General features: G+C 38.7%; 1 protein-coding gene across 1 annotated transcript in view; it reads left to right on the top strand.

The window, feature by feature from the left end:
* Positions 1-14134: 14134 nt before the first annotated feature.
* LOC127016503 (mucin-5AC-like) overlaps positions 14135-23238 on the top strand; it is a 50479-nt gene continuing 41375 nt past the window's right edge. The window contains exons 1-8 of the mRNA XM_050897028.1: positions 14135-14207; positions 18020-18088; positions 19036-19101; positions 19519-19780; positions 20192-20306; positions 20935-21025; positions 21873-21982; positions 22194-22410. Of these exons, the coding sequence (XP_050752985.1) occupies positions 14135-14207; positions 18020-18088; positions 19036-19101; positions 19519-19780; positions 20192-20306; positions 20935-21025; positions 21873-21982; positions 22194-22410 (1003 nt within the window). The remainder of the gene's footprint in view (positions 14208-18019; positions 18089-19035; positions 19102-19518; positions 19781-20191; positions 20307-20934; positions 21026-21872; positions 21983-22193; positions 22411-23238) is intronic.

Genomic DNA, 23238 nt, shown 5'->3' with positions numbered 1-23238 from the left:
TCATCCATACATACCCACTTCTCCCTGACACCTCTCTGCATTCTGTCTCCTCACTCATTCTTTCTAGCTATTCTCCCTTTATGATCCCCAAGTCCCACTTTCTTCCTCTTCCCTCTCTCCCAGTCAATGCTCCATTTTCCATCTCCCTTTGGCTTCTGTAAGAGGAAGCTATCAATCACACTCGTAGTCCAACAGCAGCAACAGCAAAGGGCAGAAAGAAAAGGGGCAGTGAAGAGGAAGCTCATCTGCTGGCAACAACTGAGCTGCAACAGAAAGTCATGAAGAGAATGAAATTGGTCAGTCTTCAAGGTCTTTTAACTTCTATTTTAAGTTTGCTTCTTCTCCATACTGACTGCAACCATGATCCATATGCCCTTTTAACTTAATAAAAACAACGACAACAACAACAACAACAACGCCATAGAGGTAGTGAACCCAAAAGCATCACATGAGGATCCCCTGAGCCACATATTTGTGGAGAATAGGAGGGTATTCTTTAGAATTATCACTTTGTGCTTGCTCAGCTCTTTCCTTGACATGCTATGTTGGCCACTGCCACAAATAGGGTATTGGGTTGGATGCACATTTCCTCTCATCTACTGTGGTCATTCTTATACTAAATGAACAGAGTGGAGGTAGTTCTCATCTGGGTAAAACCAACACCAACTTACCTACTGTTCTTGTTTTACGTTAGCATTGGGGGGAAAAAAAACCTCCAACATATTAGCAAAGCAAAGCAAACATGTATTTATCAGAAAGGTTTGATTCTGCTTCCCAGTATCTAGTTTACTTTTCTACTGAATTACAGAAAGGTTAAGAGTTTGATTTGGCATCCATTAAATGCTTTACCACACAATAGAAATACCAGGATCTCTCTGAGCTAAACGTAACACCCTAGGATGGCATCAATAGTTGTATGAACAACTTTAATTCCGGTAAATTCTAATGAACAGTGTTTTGCTTTTCAAGTGTAGTTGTCAAGTCATGCTTTTTAAACAGAAGCACAGAAGCAAGGTCCCCTCAAATTCCATTATGCTGCAATACATTGATTTGTTAAATGATATATCAAGCAATTTATTCTCTTGCCACATTCTGAATGGCTGGATAATTCTGACTGAAATATTTCCACCTCCTCCTTCCAAAAATACCTGGCACAAGTAGATCAAGAGTCTGTAAAATGTCAATTAAATGATTAAAAACTTTACCAAGTCATAGCAATTGGAAAGAGGGTCTTAGCATGGAAAATGCTGTATAATCACATCTGGCAGTGCTATAAGGTAAAGATATAAGAAAGATTCAGGAACAAATCAAAACTAGAGTTGGTCATGTTCTAGCTAATGTATAACTGATGGTTCAAGAAAATAGTTCATGTCAGTAGATATGCAGTCATTCAGCTTCCACGATTCTGCATTATACATTGCCTTGGGATAGGAAGCATTTTGCCCGCTTAGTAAGCCAGCATGTGAAAGGATACAATCATTATCAAAGTATACATTATTAAAGGATTAATAAAATTTGTATGAGCTTCCATAGAGGTCTCTTTATTGATTTCAGTGGGAGGTGAATAATGTTCTATGTATATTAAATTCTTATCTAGCTGTGAAGAATAGAGGATATCTAAGGTTAATCACTAAAATATAAGTGCAAATTCTTACTGTATTGCATTTGCGTGGCAAGGTTTTGGTAGCGCAGGGGCTACAGGGTGGCTTCTGTGAGAAGCTGCTAGAAGCTTCCCCTATATGCAATAAAGTCAATGCCAGCCAGCTCCAAGACAGACCTGCTGCTGCCCAAGGCCGAGCCAATCAGCGACAGTGGTAGAGCCTCTGTGATAACATATTTAAGAAAGGGAAAAGAAGTTACAGGGCTGTAGTAACTGCAGCCAGAGAGAGGAGTGAGCATATGTGAGAGAAACAACGCTGCAGACACCAAGGTCAGGGAAGAAGGAAGGGGAGGAGGTGCTCCAGGCGCCCCAGCAGAGATTCCCCTGCAGCCCGTGGTGAAGACCATGGTGAGGCAGGCTGTCGCCCTGCAGCCCATGGAGGTTAACGGTGGAGCAGATATCCACCTGCAGCCCATAGAGGACCCCATGCCAGAGCAGGTGGATGCCCAAAGGAGGCTGTGACCCCATGGGAAGCGCGCACTGGAGCAGGCTCCTGGTGGGACCTGTAGACCCATGGAGAGAGGAGCCCACGCTGAAGCAGGTGTGCTGGCAGCACTTGTGACCCCGTGGGGAACCCACTCTGGAGCAGTCTGTTCCTGAAAGACTTCATCTCATGGAAGGGACCCACACTGGCGCAGTTTGTGAAGAACTGTAGCCCATGGGGAGGACTCACGTTGGAGAATTTCATGGAGGACTGTCTCCTGTGGGAGGGACCCCATGCTGGAGCAGGGGAAGAGTGGGAGGAGCCCTCTCCCTGAGGAGGAAGGAGGGGCAGAAATAACGTGTGATGAACTGACTGCAACCCCCATTCCCTGTGCCACTGAGGAGAGGAGGTAGAAAATTCAGAGTAAATTTAAGCCTGGGAAGAAGGGAGGGGTGGGGGGAAGGTGTTTTTAAAATTTGGTTTTATTTCTCATTATCCTACTCTGATTTGACTAGTAATAAATTAAATTAATTTTTTTCCCCAAGTTGAGTCTGTTTTGCCTGTGACAGTAATTACCGAGTGATCTCCCTGTCCTTATCTCAACCCATGAGCCTTTCATTATATTTTCCCTCCCCTGTCCAGTTGAGGAGGGGAGTGATAGAGCAGCTTTGGTGGGCACCTGGCATCCAGCCAGGGTCAACCCACCACACTTACGTTTTAGCAAATTAACATAATTTAAGAAAAATACAAATTTGCATAGATCTTTGTCAGCACTTTCAGTATCTGGATCTCTGGACCACAGAAAAAAATATCCAAAGACAGTTCTTTTCCCAAGGTCTTCTTCACTAAATCAATTCAGATAATCTTCCTGCCTCTAAGCCCACAGGAACAACTTTCCCACATTAACATTCAAGGGCCACTGAATAAAAAAGGTCTGAGGAAAATGATTTTTTTAAATAAGTTTTGGTGTAGAACTGACTAAATTACATGCATAAATATACTTACATTCCTTTCTTTTTATGAGCAAATATTAGCTAGAACAATGACTAATTAACAGGTACACCCAGAAGAACAACCATGAGAGTTTCCTGACATTCTATTCTATTCTCCTTGGTTTCAAAATATAACATACCAAAGGTTTTGCTCCATTCAGAACTTTTTTATGGTTTTGATCCACAAATATCCTAGCAAATAATTCTAGAGCCAAATGTCTTCTTGGGTACAGCTAATGTCTCTGATGTACAGAATGAGCTCATTCAGTTCTTTCATGAGTGGTCAAACTGGAAATTCTTTCCCGAAGTCCTACTTGTCTTTGATCTTGATATATCCAGGATGTTGCTTCTGTTAGGAGCAAAGTAGCACAAAATGGAAAAAGCCACTGCATTGTCCAGGGTGTATATACAGTGTGCTCTGTGGTTGAGACCACCTTAGCCTTCACAATTAAGGTGTGTCTGATGTTAATCCAACAATACATTTTATTACATACAAGGGTCCCAAAAGGTTCCCTCACAGTTGACATGATTATGTTTAAACTGAATACAATGGAAAAACTCCTTATCAACTTGAAAGGGAGCAGAAAAGAAGTCAATTTATCTCTCAAATGTGTAAAATGTGCCTAGAAGGTCCTTGAGTCGGCCAAGTTTGTAGCTTGAAACTTTAAACATTACTTTGAAATTATCGTTTGAAATGTCACGGAACAACTGTACCAAACTCAGGGCTGCTGTGATACTGACCTGTGAACCACGAAGGATAGACGTAAGGCATTGCATATGCCTCCATGTATGGAAGGACATAGCAGAGCAGATGTTTGGCTTCATCTGGGCATTACTCAATACAGTCAAAGCAGGAGGTGAAACACTGCTTCCACGAGTGGAACAAGAGAGGACTAGTTCCTTTGCTCAGATTAGGATAACCTGAAAGATACTTCAATTTTCTCCTAGTGCCAAGATATAACAAAGTCATTGCAGGTGGAAGAGCTCATTTCTACCCTCTGCACACCAAAATCTGGGAAAAAGGGTTAGCGTTTTTAATTAGCATTTTTCAATAATTAGGGCTTTTTACTGCAGTAGCAGCCAGTATCAGGTTCCTATCATACTAGTATGTAAATGTAGAATTTGTTAGTTCCTTCTTGAGACATTTATAATAAAATTATTTTAGCCAGGCAAAAGATAGACAGGAAATCATACACATAGAAGAATTTTGCACATTGGCATTCTGCAAGGAAATCATAAAGTTGAAAGTAAATCCAAGGACTCCTGACTCTCAGCAGACTGCCATAGCCACTTCTGTAAGAGATCATAGTCCCACCAGATTCCTGTTAACGATCACACCACTACTTTGATTCTGAATTAGAGCCAATTTATTTTGATATCTTTTCTAATAACATTTCTTGCAATATACATCAAGATTCTTACTGTGAATTGTGTCCTATCCATGTTAATACTCAGACATAAGCAGAAATACCCAGCTTTTTTTTCCTAAGTACTTTGAATGAGTTGCAAGTGGTTTGAAACAGTTGAAACCTACCCCATCAACAGATGGGTTGGGAGAGGTTGACAAGTTGTTTAAAATGCTTCATCTTTGTCCTAAGAACTGGGTATATGAATTTAAATATTATGCTCTACATAGAAAATGAGCTACACTATCTCAGGATAGTATGGGTACGGGATACCCTAAGAAACATGTAATGAAAAGATCTGTATCCTCCCTTTTTCATTATGATGGGAAATTTCAAGCATTTCTATATGCAGTGCTATTTAATAAGCTACTTCGACATTTACTCATGACTTAGATGCTATCAAAAGAATAGAGTTAACAGGTTTGAGTAGTTACTTGAGCTACAATAAGCTGCAACTGGGAATTGTTGTTATCAGAGCTGGAAGACATGTCTTTATGGAACACAACTGTACTTCTGCTTCTCTAACTCCTTTCCTGGTATTTCCTCTTCTTTTATACCCATATCATACCCCTCTCCACTTCCCCTTTTCAGAAGGGCAAGACATGCTTCTGCAGCCAGAAACAGTGATTGAGAAGAGAGGCTGCTTCAGGAGTACACGGCAAGCATGTGTCCAAGGATCTTACTTCCATGAAGGGTCAGAAAGCATGAGATGCTCTTGTGTGGAGGGGTTTGCAAAACAATAGACAGGGTGAATACCAGAGTACAAGTAGTGGTGTTGCAGGCAGGACAGGTTGAATTTAAAAGGAAGTTGGAAGGCCATTTGCTAGAACATTTAGGTGAGTACAAACAGCTTGGAGTTGCAGAGGAGGCTGTTTGCTGTCGTGAGTAACAGAAGGATTGAAGAGTTAGGCACAGGAGTGAGGGCTGCTGTAGAGTATGCAGCTGAGGTGCATGGAAACACATCAATGAAGAAAAAAAATAGAGTGGTGGACAAGATTCACAGCATTGTGTAGCCCTTTACATCATTGCCTGCTGTTTCCTGACAGAGAACCAACAAGCTCAGCAACGAGATGGCAGCAAGATTTTTATTCCCAGGGATTGGTTTTCATATTAAAGTCTACCCTTCCTACATAGGATCCAAATAGTTCATATCTTAACCCACAAATTTGAAGAGATCCTATGTGTAGTGACATGAGTTTCATAAAGAGCCTGTGATGGGCAGGTATTTGATGATGACCTTCAGGATCTCAGACCACCTCTTCCGCATTGTATAACCTCCTGTCTTCACTAAGCCACTTTAATACCACATTATCTGCATTTAATCTGAATCTGATTCTGAAGCTTCTTATCTGTAAGCAGGGTACCTGCTATGACATACAAGACTGTAAATGAGATCAGAATCTTGCTTATTCTGTTCAGAAAGCTGCAAGAATAGTTTTTACTGTTCTTTGAAATGTTTCTACAGATCAGTCACCACCATTATTGAATGTGGTCCTAAAATACAGTTGAGTTCGGGTGAAATAAAATTGCTAAGTTGTGGAGACTCCCTTTTTTACAGATGTATGCCACAGAAATGAGAAGAAATGAAGCCTCGTTCATTTCAAATTCTCTTTGGGAATTTGACTAGAAGTGAAGAAACAAACCCCTTTACAGGTATCAGGATCATCTCCTTCAGCAGTTGCAATATATTAATTATGGTAAACTAGCAGAGCAGCACGCATATACGTGCATATACCAAAAGGTTATGATGTGCAAATAATAAATAGAATCAGTGACTTGCAGCCTCTCCCAGAGCAAAGCCTGACTGCATGGGATCCATCAACATTCTGCTTTGACTGGCCCTTAAATACCATATGCAGAATGGCAATTAATTTAAACCAAGTGCGAGTTGCTTTGCATGTTCTTTCTGTTTGTAAGGAACAATACTTAAAATTAAAACTCACCTCAGCAGTAAAAGAGTAACAGTAATTAATACAGCTCTATTACTCTGAAACCTTTTGCTGCAACTAGAAGCAGTCAAATAGGGCAGTTGGAGAAACATCAAGATTCTTACTGTGAATTGTGTCCTATCCACTTTTGTACTCAGACATAAGCAGAAATACCCAGCTTTTGTTTCCTAAGTACTTTGAATGAGTTGCAAGTGGTTTGAAACTCAGTTCAACTGCTTTACCTACCCCAGCAGTGGCAGGCAGCACTTCGCTGTCCCATAATTCTTGCCTGGTCTTAAAGGATGATGCCGGAGTCTGTGGAAAGCAGAAGCTTGCTTATGCCTACTCCCGCCTAGCTTCTTTGTCTGATTAGACTGGGGCAAGAGAAATAACACCAAATTCACATCCATTCTTTAGCTCTCTTATTCTGTTTGCTGGCTGCAGGACATACTCAGAGAGCAGGTGCTGTACTCCCCACCAGGCTGGACTGTGTTTTGAATGTCTAGTCCTTACTAGTGTTTTGACAGATAACATACAGAGAGCATTATAAAAGGGTAATATAGCCACAGCTACATGGCTCACAGCCCCTCTCCTCCACGGATATGGCAGCCCTTGTGATGTCTTATGTACAGGACAATGCCTAGGGATTCAGCAAATCCTACTTTTAGGAAGCATTTGATGAAAGATGACTATATATATAAAAAGGAATTAAACTAGAACACTGATTCCCTGTCCCTGAGCAGACAGAAGCACATTTAACAATCTCATGGTGATTTTTAAACATTAAGGAGGAGCTCTGAAATTGAAATAGGAATGAGTAAGGAAAAGAAAGACTGAAACAGAAGTGGTAGGAAGGGGAAAAGGCTTACAGGTGCTACTGCAGCATCTAGATGTGCTACGAGAAGACAAGGAGGGCTTGTATCATGTCCTAGAAGCTCCCTCCAAAAAATTTCAAGCTGCAAATATGCTATCTATAAAAGGTGTGTTTTCAGTTCATATACCCAAGAATTCGGAGAAACAGTAGATCATAAACCACAAAAAATGATTGATTCCTCTAATTGTCAAAAGTGTAGAAAATAATTAAACTCATGATGGATAATCTTACACAAAAGGGCAATGAAATTTTGGAGCCAGGTCATTCACTGACCTGCTTCACTGTGGGGGTCATAAGAGTGCCAAGGCCGGAGGAAGGGAGGGAGTGGGCATGTGTAGCCTGTGCAGGGGAAAAGGAGATAGCAGCAGCTCTGCTGTAGGTGGGTTTGAACTTCTTGGGAACGGCATCTTAACTAATGGGGTAGAACAGGATGTCACAGAGGAGAGCAGCAGGAGGAACTGCTGTGGGCGTCTGCATTGATCATTAGCATCAGCCATCCCAAAACAGATGGACTCTGCTGCACACTTGGTAGCCCACAACAAAACTATCTATGTTGAGCTTTTATTTGCAAATTGGGCTATTCCAGGAGTTAGCCTGCGTAAGACTTTTCTCAACTTGTTGATTTGTCTTATACTCTCTATTGATGATTGATAGAGAGTGAAAGAGGGAGCAGAAGAGCCATGAACTGAAAACTGAATTGTTGCGTTGTTGTTTGTCTGCACAGGATGAATACCAGGTAACTTCTGTTAATCTGAAGAATAGGGCAGACAAGGAGATAAGAGATGATAAGCTTGACTCCTTAGGCAGAAGTTCAGCTGAGCCTCTAAACTCAGTCAGCACTGCAGACAGGAGTTAGACTTAGAGCCTGGTCCCCGCATACACTCTTCAGACTGAACTTAAAGTTACCTACCAACGTGGGCAAAAACTTAGTCTGTCAAGCGTTGAGGATATGTGCAGCACTAATGAGCATACTCAAATCTGAACAGTTTTTCGTGGAACAGATGCAGAAATGACTCATCAAGTATCACTGAGAAAGCCTCACAATACAAGGAAAAATATACCAAAATGTTTTCAACAGCAGATTCTGAAGTAAGCAAAGAAAAGCAAATGAAAACTTGAGAGTGCTTTGGAAAAAAAGAATCATTAAAATGAGGGGCTACATGCAATTACTGGGGCAGGAGAAATAATTATGCCAAGCTTGTGGGGAAGACAAACAAAGGAAAAAATGAACTATATCTGAGTCTCCCACCAAGGATTAAAAAGGCCAGATTTGGCTTATGTATGTTATTAGTATCCCACAGAATAAGCAATTTATGAAATGAAGAAAAGATGCACAGGCAAGGCAAAAGCACAATAACATATAGGACAGTGAATGCCAAACAGATAACAAAGCATCAGTGGTGATATTAGTCCAGAAAGGCATACTCAGCACTATGCAGAAGAGGAGAACAAAACTGAAATCCAGCCAGACAAAGCAAATGAGAGCTACAAACACCATCCTAACACTGTGAGAACCAAGCAAATAAGGTAAAAAAATCTACCAGCTGAGTTTTCAGATAGCATGTACAATGGAAAAGTTATGCTTTCAGCTGAATTAAGTGCACGATGAACCTAAGGACATTGAACCTGGTAAAAATGATTCACCACATACACATCTTCCCAACTTAAAAAAATAGCACCCAACAATCAAAAATACTGAGATAAGACAAGGCATGGCAGCTTTCTGGCAGCAAAGCTATTAAAAGTTTTTCCAGATATTTTTAAAGGATGGCAATTAGATTTAAAAAGTGATTCAGCCAGTACAGCTGAGTACTCACACAGTTAAAGCCCAGGAGCAAGAATCGCAATGAGAAAGATGTTGAGCTCACTTGGGTTATATACTGATCACATGGAAGTCAAGCAAGCTGTGTGCTTAAGAAGAGCTATTACATTTTAAAACCACAACACAAATGACCACATTTCATTAATTCAATTTGAAATGCGCAGAAGCCATTGTTGCCAAGGTATTAGACATGAGTTTCATTTATTTTTCTTGCCTCTTTCATTCCCCTTAGTTAAGGTGAGCAGAGCAAGAGCTCTGCTCTTCCTTGCCTGCCAACAGTTCAAGATACCAGTTACAAGCTCCTCTTCCAAATCCTTTAAAACAGAATCAAGAAAAGGGAAGACAGCACAACTGTGCACTTAAGGTGTCACACTGTAATTAAGGAACTATGACTAATGCCACTGTCAAATGAGGCAAGTTACTTTATTTCATCTAACCTTCACTACTCTTAGCTCTCACTTGTTTTCCATTTAGACGATCTAATCTCCACAGCCGGAGTTTTCTTCCACATTCCATAGTACCTTGCATAACCAGTTCTAAAGTTACTGTAACAAACTAAAAAGTGATAACAACCATATACAACACAGAGCTCATCTGCCATTCACTGTGAGAGTTCTGCCACTCTTACAAGCAAAGGAGAGCAACTAAACCTCTACAGAGGTAGGTGGAAAGGGTGTGCCAAATCCTCTGCTTAAATTAATGCCAACTTGGTTTACGTTAATTGCAGACTGTCATTACTTTACATTACTTTCCACACCACAATAAATATTCTCTTCTCTGACCAATCCAACTATTCGTTCATTTTCCCAGTTCACATGGCAAGCGAGGACTTCACAGATCTGAGGCACACTGCAGCTTTACCCAGGTCCCAACTATCTCTGGTTTATCACGCTTGTGAGGAGGTAGAAGTTCTCAACACTAGTGGAGTCGTAAGTTGAACACAGAAGGCAGATGAATTTTGGTTTCATTAATAGCCTTAATACTACCACTTCTGAACTTCTGAATGCTTGCCTTTGCCACCTTCATATTATATGATCTACTTTCAGGATGTAATTATAGTATTTATAGTATATATGATATCCGCATTTTATCCGGCATTTGAAATTTTACATTAAATTGGTATAATCAGTGTCTCAAATTTTGTCCCTACTTCTATGCAAGAAACCAAGAAGAAAAGGTAAAATTGGAGAGATTATATCCATTGTAAGAATTACGGGTCAAATAACACATATATTGGATTTATTGTTACAAGAGGTACTTTTAGTGACCAATACATTGGTATAGATTTTTGATACAAGATCAAAATAAGAGTCAGAAGAATATTTGTCAGCCAGATCCTTGGCTGTTGTAATTAATTTCCAATAACCTACTATAAAATGAGCTGGTCTATATCAACTCTACAGATCTATCCTAAATTAATTCCCATGTTATTTGATGCTGAGATGTCAAGGTAAGCTTCTGGGTTTCACACAGCATTAAAACTGAGAAAAACAGACAAAAATGCAGGAAAGAAATAAAAATGCTTTCAACATCTCCCTGAACATTCCCTCCTGCAAACAAAAGTGCTTTGTTTTAGTGCCCAGCAATACCAAAACTCTGGTCCCTTAGTGGATTCCTGGTGCACGTTAACAATAAAGACAGCTGCTTAAGTTTCTGTTATTAAAATACTTCAAAACTTGCTTCCAAGGTTTCTTTCCTCTCATACAACTGAAGAGGAGAGTTTGCTCCTCCCTACCTACGTAGGTAGGCTCTTTTCACTGTGCCATCTGGGAAACTCAAAAGTCCTCCAACTACTGTTTTTTTAATCTACAAGAACCACTTGGAGCAACAACCCATGTGACCAACGAACATGTTTACTTAAACCCTTCTGGCTTTCGTGATACTGTCATCTACAGATATGATTCCCCCAGCAATTAGTAAAATCTCATTGCCTGATAACTTTCAAAATTTCATAGGCCACCTAACAAAGCGACCTGAATTTCTTCTGTACCTGTTTTGTTATTACCAGTTTCACCTGCTCTTTGTGGTGGAGAGGGAGGAAGAGAAAGAGGCTGTATGTTTGGATAAGCTGAACACTGGAACATCATTTGAATGTCACTACTCCCTAGAGATCAAAAATTTCAGTCTGAGCAGTAGCAATAATAACAAGTCCAGAACATGTAAAGTTTTGAGAAAAATATCTGAGCAACATCTTTTGAAGAACACCTTCAAATACAACTGGGACAACCTTCACAACAGCTATATAACACTGTATACTGGTAAATGCTTAGTGAAGTAGCATATTCAAGTTTGACATGCATTGTTCTAGTCACTAAAAGTTATGAGTGAAAACTAAAAACTGTCTTAGAAGAAGAAAGAAGTGTTTGATATTAGCACTCTGCTTAGCAACAGCTCCAGTAAAAGAAACAGGGCAAAGGAAAAAACAGCCTTGACCCCAACACACCTAGTCATCCTAGGTACAGACACCCTCCTCACCTTCACCAGATGAGTATCAAAAGCACTAATTGCCCCCTCAGAAAACTCCTCCCTTTATCAGCAGTCCTTGCTCTAGTATACCCAATGGGAAACAAGAAACTCTCTCCAAATGTTTTAAAGTAACACAAGAAGATCCTGATATTCTGTTCTCCTCATGCAGAGGTGGGTGTAACTGAGAAGGGAAGCAAGCTCTGCTACTTCTGACTATCACATGTAGCTCATTGCTGAAGGTATATGCACATTAGTTGCTGAAAGCCTAGTTTGTTGGTTGGCTTGTTTAATTGCTTAAGTGAGACTAGTGTATATTTACTTAATACAGCTAACTGGTCACGTAAACAAGATATCATTTGCCTTCTCTATGTACAGATGAATTTATATTCATTATGAGTACTGGCACAGAATAAAACAATGTTCTATGGGCAGGAAATCCAGTCTTTTCTCCTGGTCTGCTGAAGCATGAAGATACAGATCTAGGGTGTGTAAACAGCTTACTACTGATTATGAAGATGTAACTTCATTAAACATCCTGGATATTTTGACAGGGAACATATTTTATGCTATAGCAGGTCAATATGTTGCCTTAAGTACCCCAACCTTGCCATAGTAAGCTACCACTGATTTCAGTCCAAAAATCAAATCCAGATAACACTTCACAAAGGAACTCTTTTCTGTTTATTTTATAATACTAGATGAGTGAGGATCTAATATATTTAGTGCTAAACAAAAGTGGAAATAAGGGCTGAACTGAAATAAATTGGAAAAAAAATGACACTATTCAGTTCAGTAACACTTGAATGGAATACTGTATTATACTCTCCTTTTATGGAAATATTTTTAAATTTATAATTGCATGGTAGGATTTTGATAAGAACCCAAGGGAATTAGGCATCCAGATGTGATCACTTTTGACAATTAGGACACCTTCCCGACTTTGTCTCTTTACCCTGCTTCAGCAGAAATTACAAACATCAGTAGAGACTGCTGAACTGAATCTTACCAGACATGCAGAAGATAATACTGTCCCGTTTTACGCAAAGAAAGGCCTTTCTGCATCTCTACACATCCTAGTATACACCTTTTTTTTTTTTTTCTCCTTCTCCTGTGGCTCCCCCACCCCAATTATATCTCCCAGGTGTCTCTTGCTAAATCTGCCAGTGAGCAGCAGCTCTCATTCCATTTCTTATGATGAAGATTTTTGGATCCATCACCTACCTTCATTCTTGTAAACCCGCAGGAGGCTAAAGATGAACTGAGGGCAAAGGTAATGTGTATACCAAGTGCTGGACTGTGCATCGTTTTTGCCAAACCTAGCAGTTTTAAAATAATGGTTTCACTAACTTTGAACATTTTTGTCCATCTTTTACCATATTAAAGTAAGGTCTATTGACCTTGGAAAGAGACAGAAATCTACCCAGATCAACTCATCCTACCTATCTCCGATGCCAAGCTAAAAAAGAAGGATAAAGTGACATGAATTAGCAATACTGTCTGTGTTTATTGAAGTATACATTCATTCCTGCTTTTGAAATGATAATCCAGTACAACTGCAAAAAGCCAATGTTCAGAAAAAAGTACGTGAAACATTTACTGGCAAACCTTATAGGCCTGATTCATTGCCTGTTTCTCTAATTTGTAGTCCTCATAACTCCATGGATGTGAACAGAATGACACACGAATGATACTGAAACAATGTGATCATGGTCGCTGGCCATAATCAATCTAACATTTTTTTTCTCCTACAAAGCTGGTGTAAGGATGTCTGACTGAAATTACTCCTGATATTTTCTACGAGAAGGCAAAATCAGATTATGCAGAGAATTCAGAAGTAGATTTCAAGGTTTAAGCCCATCTCTAATAAATGTAGGATACAGTCGAGGTGAAGCTGGCTTAATGTTCCCCGGATAGGTGCCTAATGCTCGTCAGTGCCACACAGAAGGGTTTCCATGGCATACACTCGGTGTGACTGTGTGATAGTACAGGACCCTTCAAGGTTATTAGTCTGTTCTCTTTACAAGAAGATTAGCTGCCCCAACAGGCATGGAGTGACTTCCTAATGCTGAGTCCCCACATATTAAATACTCCACACCTCCTCAGACTTCAGAAATGAGCTGGGTTTTTTGCCAAGGAGCTGCCTGCCGTCAGTTACAGTATTGAAAAACTCAGAATAGTTACTTGCATGCCATCTGCATAACTGTAAAGCAACACCAAATTAAATTTGTGCCAGGACCTGTTATTTGTGGAGGAGGAGTTGTGTTTTATTTGCAGTCATGTTATGTTTCTTTATTAGACTGAACTTTAACAAAATATACATATGTATATGTATATACTCCTCCCCAAATGCAAATACCATTGGCCAGTTTCTGAGGAAGGAAGAGCATCCTCTGTTTACCTGTTCATTTGCTAAAATCCCCCAAACCCCACCTTTCTGGACTCTCTGAATCAGTCTGGGACTGAAGCCAAAGTCATCTACTATATAAGACTGCCAGAGCACAGGTGAACTACTCCTCCTGACCAGCTCTAGACCCAATATCCTTGTGCCAGACTCCACTCAAGATGGGGTTTGGCAGGGGGATATGGGTACCAGAATGGGCTTTCCTGTTAGCAGTTTGCTGTATCCATCAGATAGGTAAGAAGTTCTCTTTTTTATTGGGAAAAGAAAAAATACTCTGTTTAGATCTAGTAATATATTTTAAACAACTATACTCATTTTATTGTTTCTACTTAACAGATGGTTGCATTTAAACAAGATTTCTTTATATTTTTTTTTAAATTTTCATTAAATACTTAATGTCTGTCTATTAACTGGACTGACATAATTTAATATTGCCTTAAACTACCACATATAACTACATTTGGAAGGTAGCCTTGAAGATCAAATCAAAAAGAACCATTATTCATGTCTTAAAATGTCAGTTTTTCAGTATCGCTTATGCCTTACAAAAGTATTTTTTTCCTGTTGCATTTTGAATTAGGATTGATTATGAATGTTATGTTTCTTATGAAATTTAAAACACTACATTTTCCAGTTGCTAGATCAGACCACTGGTCAATCTTTTCCAGGATCTTGTCACCTACCAGGAGCTAATACCAAATTCCTCAAGATTTCTTGCAACTTCTTTTGCAAAAGAGACTAGAAGGAAATATTCATGTGGCAATGATTTTCAGTAACTAATTGTGCATTGATAATACCCTGTGCAAAATATTTATATAAATCACTGATGTCAAGTGTGAGCAGGACTGGGAGATTTATCTGACACATGCAATTCATCATTTTGTATGGGTTTTTTTCTCCTATCAATATTATATCTATCAGGGCTGGTCTTGGTAGTTTTTATTAATATGAGTAGCCCTATTAAGTCAATGGGTCCACTCAAACTGAAATTACTTGCATGAGTACAAGCTTGTTAAGTCAGTCCCATTCATGTACAGTAATTACTGCCCTGTCAGCTAACGTTTTTAAATCTTCAGATTGCCTACGTAAATTTATCTTGCATATCATTTTCAAAATATTGACAAGTGCAAATATAATTTTAGGCTACTTTATAGTTTGTGAAATAAACACTAAAATACTGGCAAGTTGATTTAAGCACAAAATACAACAGTCACAGAGTATAAGCTTACGTTTAGAGTTACACAATGTCAGTCAAAAGCATCTTCAGCTATTCATTGAACAAGAAAGTTATTTGTACTGTGCAATGCTAATGTGATGAATTGCTTTAAAAAACGAGTAGTGGTTAGACAGTGTCCAGCAAACTCCTCTTTATTCGAGTCACACTCTGTGGAAAATATTTTCAGATGTCCTGAGTGACTAAAGAATATTGGCCCAATCCCATGACATCTTCACAAACATTCTGTGCCTGGCTTTGTATTTTGGGTCAAATACAAACTTTTATAAATTGATTGTAACAATAATTGCATATGTGGATTGGCAGCTGGATATAGACTTAGCAAGGTGCATCCAGAAATATTCTTAATAATTAGGTCAGTTCCCAAATTATCGAATAGTAAATTATCTTGACTATTCTTACAACTGAGAGACACTTACTTTTATAATGGTCAACAAAGTGGCATTGTGCAATTGTTAAATAAACCAATGCAGCTAGAATTTCCTTGGGAATGATGTATTTGCTAAGTAAACAAAAGCCCCTGCTGTTTCCTTGAGAAAAATTAACAGACCAAAATACATGTATATACTATTTTGCTCTGTTACAAGGGTTCTCATGCTAGAATAAGCAAACATTCTATGATTCTATGCCTGCTGAGATTCCTATAGATATGTTGCTTGAGAGCAAATTCTGGCCTATTATTAAGACTTACAGAGGCATTTGTCTCACCTGATCAGTATCAATTTTTCTCACCTGATCAGTATCAATTATAATGATATGAATGCATTTACCTAATGATATTATCTGTGATACTGAAAGACTAACAGGAAATGGAAAACGGTTAAACTCTGTCCTAAGTTACTTCTTTGTACATGACTAGTGGTCACGCATAAAGTTAAATGAGAAAAGAACTAAAACCTTAGGTCTGAAAGAAACTGCAGACACTGCAGCAACTTCTAGATATGGTGAGGCTGCCCAGAACCCTCTCCTACAAAGCCAGCAGTCTCTTGGGGACCTCTTTGGGGGTGGGGGCTTGAATCCCTTCAGACAGGCATCCTTCGGCTCTGGAATCAAGTACTCAGTCTGGGTACTTGGTGGGCACAGCCAGAAGTTACATTAGAAAAATAATAATAATAAAAAAAAAAGGTGCTCCTGATCTGGTTATTTTTAAGGCAAAGGTAGTTGTCCGGCTTTCATAGAGGTATCTGGGCTGAGGTTCTTAAGTGGAGGAAATGCTCAGCAAGGAATGTAAGCACCAAAGGGGACTGGGGTTTATGGCACACTCCTGACTTCAGCATTTCCCACTTTTCTACCAATGTGGCTCCCTGTTCAGTGAGATGGGTGTTATGGATCCAGTTCTGAGTCAGTGAATTCTTCCCACCTATTGTATAAGGAAAAAGGGGGCTTAATTTAAGACTAAATTACGTAGGCTGTTCCTCTTTGACTGAGAAATTCTCTAGACACCTAGAGTGCTCATTCACATAATCCTGATCAGGATTCAGATATTAGTGATTTCATCACCTAAATCCTTTGAGGATTTAGACTTGGCAGGTTATAGGTACATGTTAGTCAACATGTTCCAAGCACGGTTATCACATGCTGACAGGATTCAGTCCTTCACAAAGTAAAGTTGTAGCCATTTTTCTTTTACAGGAAATGCCTGCCATATTTACTTATAAAAGACAAGAGCTTAGAGCACCAACCTAGGAGCTCAGGGACAGTCTTTTTCTAGGCATGAAAGTGTTCTGGTCAGTATTTGTCATCTCTCAAAAGTCTTTGCCAATACCTCCTCTGGTATAGTATTGCTGGGCCATGCATCGAAAGGAATTAAAAACTTATGGAGTCATGATAGAGAGAAGGAGAACTCATCTGGAAGACAGTTCATGTAGTTGATCCAGTAACCATTTAACTGGAGGTACAAAAATAATCCTTGAAGCAAGGCACAAGAATAGGACAGTTTTGATGTAGCTGAGTGCCCTAATCATGTGGTCACATGATCATGGCCTATTTCTTCCACCTTTGTCACTGTCCCACTGTTTTCGGCACCATGTCTCAGCTTCAGGTGGGGTAGCAAGAACCCTTGGTCAAATAGTCTTACAGTATGATGCTTAAGATTTTCTGCAGAGATGTGAGTTTGAACCATCTCAGAGTGAGAAGAGGGGTAGAAGAGGAAACCTGGTTCTTTTGGTTACTTCTCCTGGGTTACTGCTCAGGCTATGGGCCCTTGTATTGTCACTCAGAGGTACCTTCTTGCATCCAGCTGTAAAGCAAATAGAGATCCCTGACTGAGGCTTTAGATTTGCTCCAGAAGAAAAGGCCTTATGCTTAGGCACTAAAGAAACTGGCACATAAACATCTGCAGCTGTTATTGGATCAAGCCCTAAGTCCCTTGTTTCTTTTAACCAGTTCTGTGCCTTTTCTTACTATTACCTAGCTACTACACAGCAATTTTAATAAATGACTCTCTTACATTTTGTAAATTCTTCCTGTAATTTTTTCACATATTAGTGAGATTTAGTGCAGCAGTGAAATAAGGGCTGTAATCCAGTCATTAGAATCCCTTGTAGCGAGCTTTAAGGGAAACAAAGAAAGCAGATATACATGAAATGTTATTTGGATTTCAAGCTCTGTGTATTTGTAATAGCAAGTCTCTTTCTATAATTACAGTTTACCTTTTTTGGGAGCCTGTTTCATTTTTTCTGATGTGATAAAGGACTCTACCCTTTGTCTTACAGAGATGTATCTGGGTCCTTTGATCCTATCTAAAAGCTTTGCTTTAAAAGGTCAGATACAGGACATTGTACTTAATATGCTTTTTACAATTTCTTCACAGGAGCCCAGATTGAAATGCAACAGGAAACAGGAAGCAAATACACTGAGGTTGTTCAGCAGAAACAAAACAGTACGTTCATTTATACTGTGTATTTGCATTTATTTGCTACATCTCTTACTAAATAATAAAAATGCCTAAAAAACCTCCTTAGCATATTGCCGGTAATGTCAAATAAAGATACATGTGTATTAACAAGCCTCTCTCTATATAAGAATAGTAATATCTTTATTAGATACCGATTACTAAACACACACAGTATGGTTATATTTGTATAATAATAGGTAACTAAGAAAACAGATGTGTGTTTGTAGAGGCTGTATGCATATGTGCATGAATATGTGTATATAAAATCAAACTGGAATATACGTGCAGGATGTTTGGTTCCTTATAAACAAGGAAATGAGACCACTTTGGCAAGCTGTAAAGTCAGCGACTGATGTTGGGAAATCAAGATGGCAACCCAACTTCATTGATTTTTACCATGTAATGATTTGTGATCATCCTGTACAATGGATTTGTGGTCATTTCTAAGGGTTTTCAGCCTCTTAACAGAAAAATATTAAACTGAGAGCAAAGGGGGTAATTAAAGTTTTTATTCCCTCCTTAGAAAGAGGAGGTGTAATGAGAAGACAACTATGCTTTTGTACCCGTAACAGGCTAATTTAGTACAGCTTAACCCTTTGTATTGTTCAGTGTGTCTGAAGCACTCCAATATGCAGAGCTGTGAATTTCTACCTCTCCTGAAACAATACAGAGTGTCATAAAAGGGTCAAAATTAAAAGGTAGAAAATGCAGATCATTACAGTTGAAAGCAATTTCTTATGGTTTAACTATCCTGATGTTGAATTTTAGTACGCACTTTTAACCTGAACAATAGCCTGTGTAAAATAAAACAAGCTTAACATTGTTTCATTGGATCTGGCATATTAACTTTCTAGTCCTTTCTAGGTCAATTTTAGGTGCAAATTTTGGTATAGTTATACTAGTTTTTGTTTTCTTTCTTACTTTTTTCCTAGCTTCTGCTACAGTTTCATCTAAGGTGAACATCATCCAGCCAATGCTGACAAATCCAATAATAACACGTAAGTAAAGGAAATTAAAGGTATTCAATAAGTTTTCAATTTTAGGGGATGTAGACAGAGGAATCTAATACAAACAGGGAAAGGCACTGGTAAAGAAAGTCATGGATTATTAAGAGGAGAAAGAGGGTGATTAAGAAACATAATATTGAACTGTTAGCTGAAATGTGGACAACTAACAAAGCTCTAGCTGAACATAACTATAACCATTTATAGGGGTATGTAAGATGAGTAACAGATATAAGATGCGTGAAAAATGAATACACAGTTTTATAATGGATAGATGGGCAGAAAATAACAAATGGAGGTAGGCAGGTGAAAACTATTCATTGACAAAATGAAGCCTTGGACAAGTTGATTTTCACCATGTTAAGGCTGGGAATTTTAAGTCATTTTTTTACAGCTGTTTTTAATTCGCAGCTTCCAATCCTGCTCACAATGGCCACGTGTGCAGCACATGGGGCAACTTCCACTTCAAGACCTTTGATGGAGACATATTTTCCTTCCCTGGGCTCTGTAATTATGTTTTTGCATCCCATTGCAACGCTCCTTATGAGGATTTCAACATCCAGATTAGGCGCATAGTGGTGGAAAATGCTCCAACAATCAACCGTATCACCATGAAACTTGAAGGTGTAGCTGCTGAACTAACAAAGGATGTTGTCATGATCAACAGCAACAGGTAAGTTTATTCATAACACTTGTTTGGTAACCACAGACTTTTTTTTTTTCAAACTTGCCAAGTACTTTGGTGTATTTGGGGGAAAAAAATTATGTGTTCTTCAATAAATCTAACAATTTTACCAACATAAAAAATGAATAAGTTGCTATTAATTCCTTTCACAGTAAATCAATCCTTCCCTTAAAGATTACCTCAAAAATAAAATTTGGATGAAAAATCCTGAGAGGTTGGATACAAATTCAGATCCATATTTGATGATGTTGGACCATCTTATTTTTTAACCACTTTTCTTTCCACACAACAGCATTATTTTAGAATCCCTACAGATGCTGGATACCACAAGCTATTTTTTTTCTCTTTATCAACCATCTGGATAAGAAAATACCTAGCATTCTTTCTGCCTTTTCCCAGTGTTCAACTACCATACAGCCAATCTGGAATTATGATAGAGAAAAGCAGCATTTATGTGAAAGTTGCCAGCAAAATGGGTATTGTGTTGATGTGGAATGAAGATGACAGTATCCTGGTAAGAACTGCTCCTGGACCTGTCTACACCTTCAGAGACCACAGCTAATCTTTGATTAGGCCAGTCCCTATCTGTTTAGGGGATTACTATTGCCTTCTCATCTCATACTGTTGAGCAATTCTTTCTTAGTAAAGATAGATTTGCATCCAGGTAGTCCTAAAGAAAATTACATGGATTTATGTCTAGTGGATAGCAAAGGTCTGCTTAAAATAGGGTGAAAAATCACTTTCATTATATCATTAACATATTGGCATTGTTACAGGGCCTACTTACCCCTTCAAATATCATTTTCTAGCAGAATTTCACTCTCTTAGGACTTCATTTTTGCTGTGGATTTGATTTTCTTTCTGAAGAATGAATAGAGAGAAAGAGGCTGAGAGCAATATAGATATTAGAGTGAAAACTGAAGTCTGCATCAATAGCATCAATAGCTTGGACTCGACATTGTAAATCAAATCCAAGCCAGCTCTTCATTCTATTCCCCAGGTTTGAATTAGATTGCTAAATAAGATTACACGGATCTGACGAAAAATACTTAGAGGCAGCAGGTGCAGGTGCTTTCAGTGGTCTTGAATATATTTTAGAATGTTTATACTAACTTCTATCAACTTACTGTCCATCATTTTAGCTGGAATTGAATGAGAAATATGCCAATCAGACCTGTGGACTTTGTGGGGACTTCAATGGCTTTCCAGCTTACAATGAGTTCTATTCAAACAGTAAGTTTTTTAAATTATAAAAATTGGTTTCTGGAGTCTCCAACATGCTTTTTTTTTTTATTCTTTTAACTCTAACATCATCAGCATTCCTTTTTCCTATCCTGCTAAATGGTTTGCCCAGAAGATATGATTCAAACTCTGTTGAAAAATATGTAGTACAGAGATCAGATAATGTGATTTAATACTTTATGTATAAATATAGTACTGGTGCTAACAACTGATTGCATATTTCTTGTATGCTATGGTTTTATTTAACTAATCAGCTAACCCCATAAAAATGAGCCAGATTTTCACTAATAACATAAATAAATATAGAAATACATTCAATAAAACAAAAGGCAATTGTATTGTCTAGTCAGTACATTTATTGTTTCAGTTCTGTCTTGAAATTGGTATATCCACATTTGCCTGCTGAATTGCATAATCTTTGTAAGATCTTATTTTCATCATTCTATCTATTCCCGGCTTAAGCTTTTTCCTAAGCCTTGTCTCACAGCAGTCTCCATTGTCCAAATACCTTTTTAGATGCTTTTCTCTCTTCCCCGCTTGGGCTCGATATAATCTGAAAACAATTTGTTATTTTTCTGGCAAAAATCTTAGTTTGCATCTAAATGTAATAGGCTGAGAACTGTTTTCTAATGTTTACTTTTTCCAGGGTGCTATGCAAGCTAAATTGAGACAGTGATGTAGCGCTTCCTTTGGAAGGGGTGATGATCAAATCTAAAGACTTAAGGGAACTAGCTGTCTTGGCCAGTCTTGAGCAGAATTCTTGAGAGGAGAAAAAGATAACAGGCAGTTGCATTGAACAAAAACCCCCAACCTTCATCATTAAACTTCTTTTGTACAGATATTAAGATGACAGCCTTGCAGTTTGGGAATATGCAGAAAATGGATGGGCCAACAGAACACTGTGAAGACTCCACTTCTATCCTGCCAGATAATTGCACTGATAATTTTGTAAGGATCTTTTGACTATTCTTTCATTTTTCTTTCAAATTTATCTGTATCCTTCTACAGCTTCAGACGGGTCAACAGGAAAAGCCCTTGAGTGACAGCAACTTAAAGAGGGATATAAGATTCTATTAGAGAATAATTATACAAAGTAACAATAGCAAAAAATTGCTCCTTTCTTTTTTCTGGAAGTTGTTTAATTTTTTTTTCTCCCAAGGATGACATATGCCAGAAAACATTGACCAGCTCTGCATTTGCAGAGTGTAATGACCTAGTTGATGTTAGAGAGTACATTATGGCTTGCCAAGATGACTTGTGCCGCTCTGAAGAGTCTAAAAATGCCTCATGTATCTGTGACACCTTTGCTGAATACTCCCGGCAGTGTGCTCATGCTGGTGGGCATCCTCTGAACTGGAGAAGCTCAAAACTGTGCCGTAAGTATCACTGGAGATAGCCTTACTTTATGCTCAGTAACTAACAAAAAACAAGCTCTCAGATGATGCTGAGGATGCATAAGAAATTACAGGCCATTCAAGATAATTTTCCAGAGGGTTCTGATGTACAAGTTCCAGCACGAAGACTTCAGCAAAAGAGCTAAGTGTTTTAATGCAAACTGGATTAAACACTACCAAACACTTACATGGATACTCTAATTGAGAGTCAAAGTGTTATTTAATTAACTGGGACAGTAAAGGAAGCAAATAAAGGAGAAAGAAGGACAAAGAATGACGTTTACTTGCTTGCTTGTATTCCTATTTCTCTCCTTTTCTCATGGTGGCTACAGCATTTTTTATTCTCAATTATTAACTGATTGGATCTTCACAGGTGTTTGGCTGGTTACGCACTTATTTATGTCCTCTTGCTTGGTAGTGAGGAGTTTGCACCCCTGTAATCTTCATAGAGATTTGCACTGAATTAAACACATACTAGATTATGGGGTGTAGCTGTTGATAGTCACCAGCATTTCCTCCAAAACAAAAGCCCATGAGGTACTATTTGCCCTTCCAGTGGTATCTGAAAAATGCAAATATACTAAAGCTTTAGGAATTTAAGACTTACATTTCACTAGCAATACAGGTGTTCATGAGAAGGGTGCCTTCAGTAGAAACACAGGTATTGCTGACTTTGTGGGGCCATTACTTTGCTGTCCCCAGAAATCCAGTCATTGAGCCAGTTCAGCACCAGTCATGGATAGCACATCTCAACTGTAAAATATGGATCTAGGTGACTAAATTTGCAAATTTTGAGAGCTGGTGGTCGAT

This window comes from Gymnogyps californianus, chromosome 5, assembly GCF_018139145.2.
Source record: "Gymnogyps californianus isolate 813 chromosome 5, ASM1813914v2, whole genome shotgun sequence".
Classification (NCBI taxonomy): domain Eukaryota; kingdom Metazoa; phylum Chordata; class Aves; order Accipitriformes; family Cathartidae; genus Gymnogyps; species Gymnogyps californianus.
Note: the sequence above shows the minus strand (reverse complement) of the source record. Positions and strands in the feature narration are given on the sequence as shown.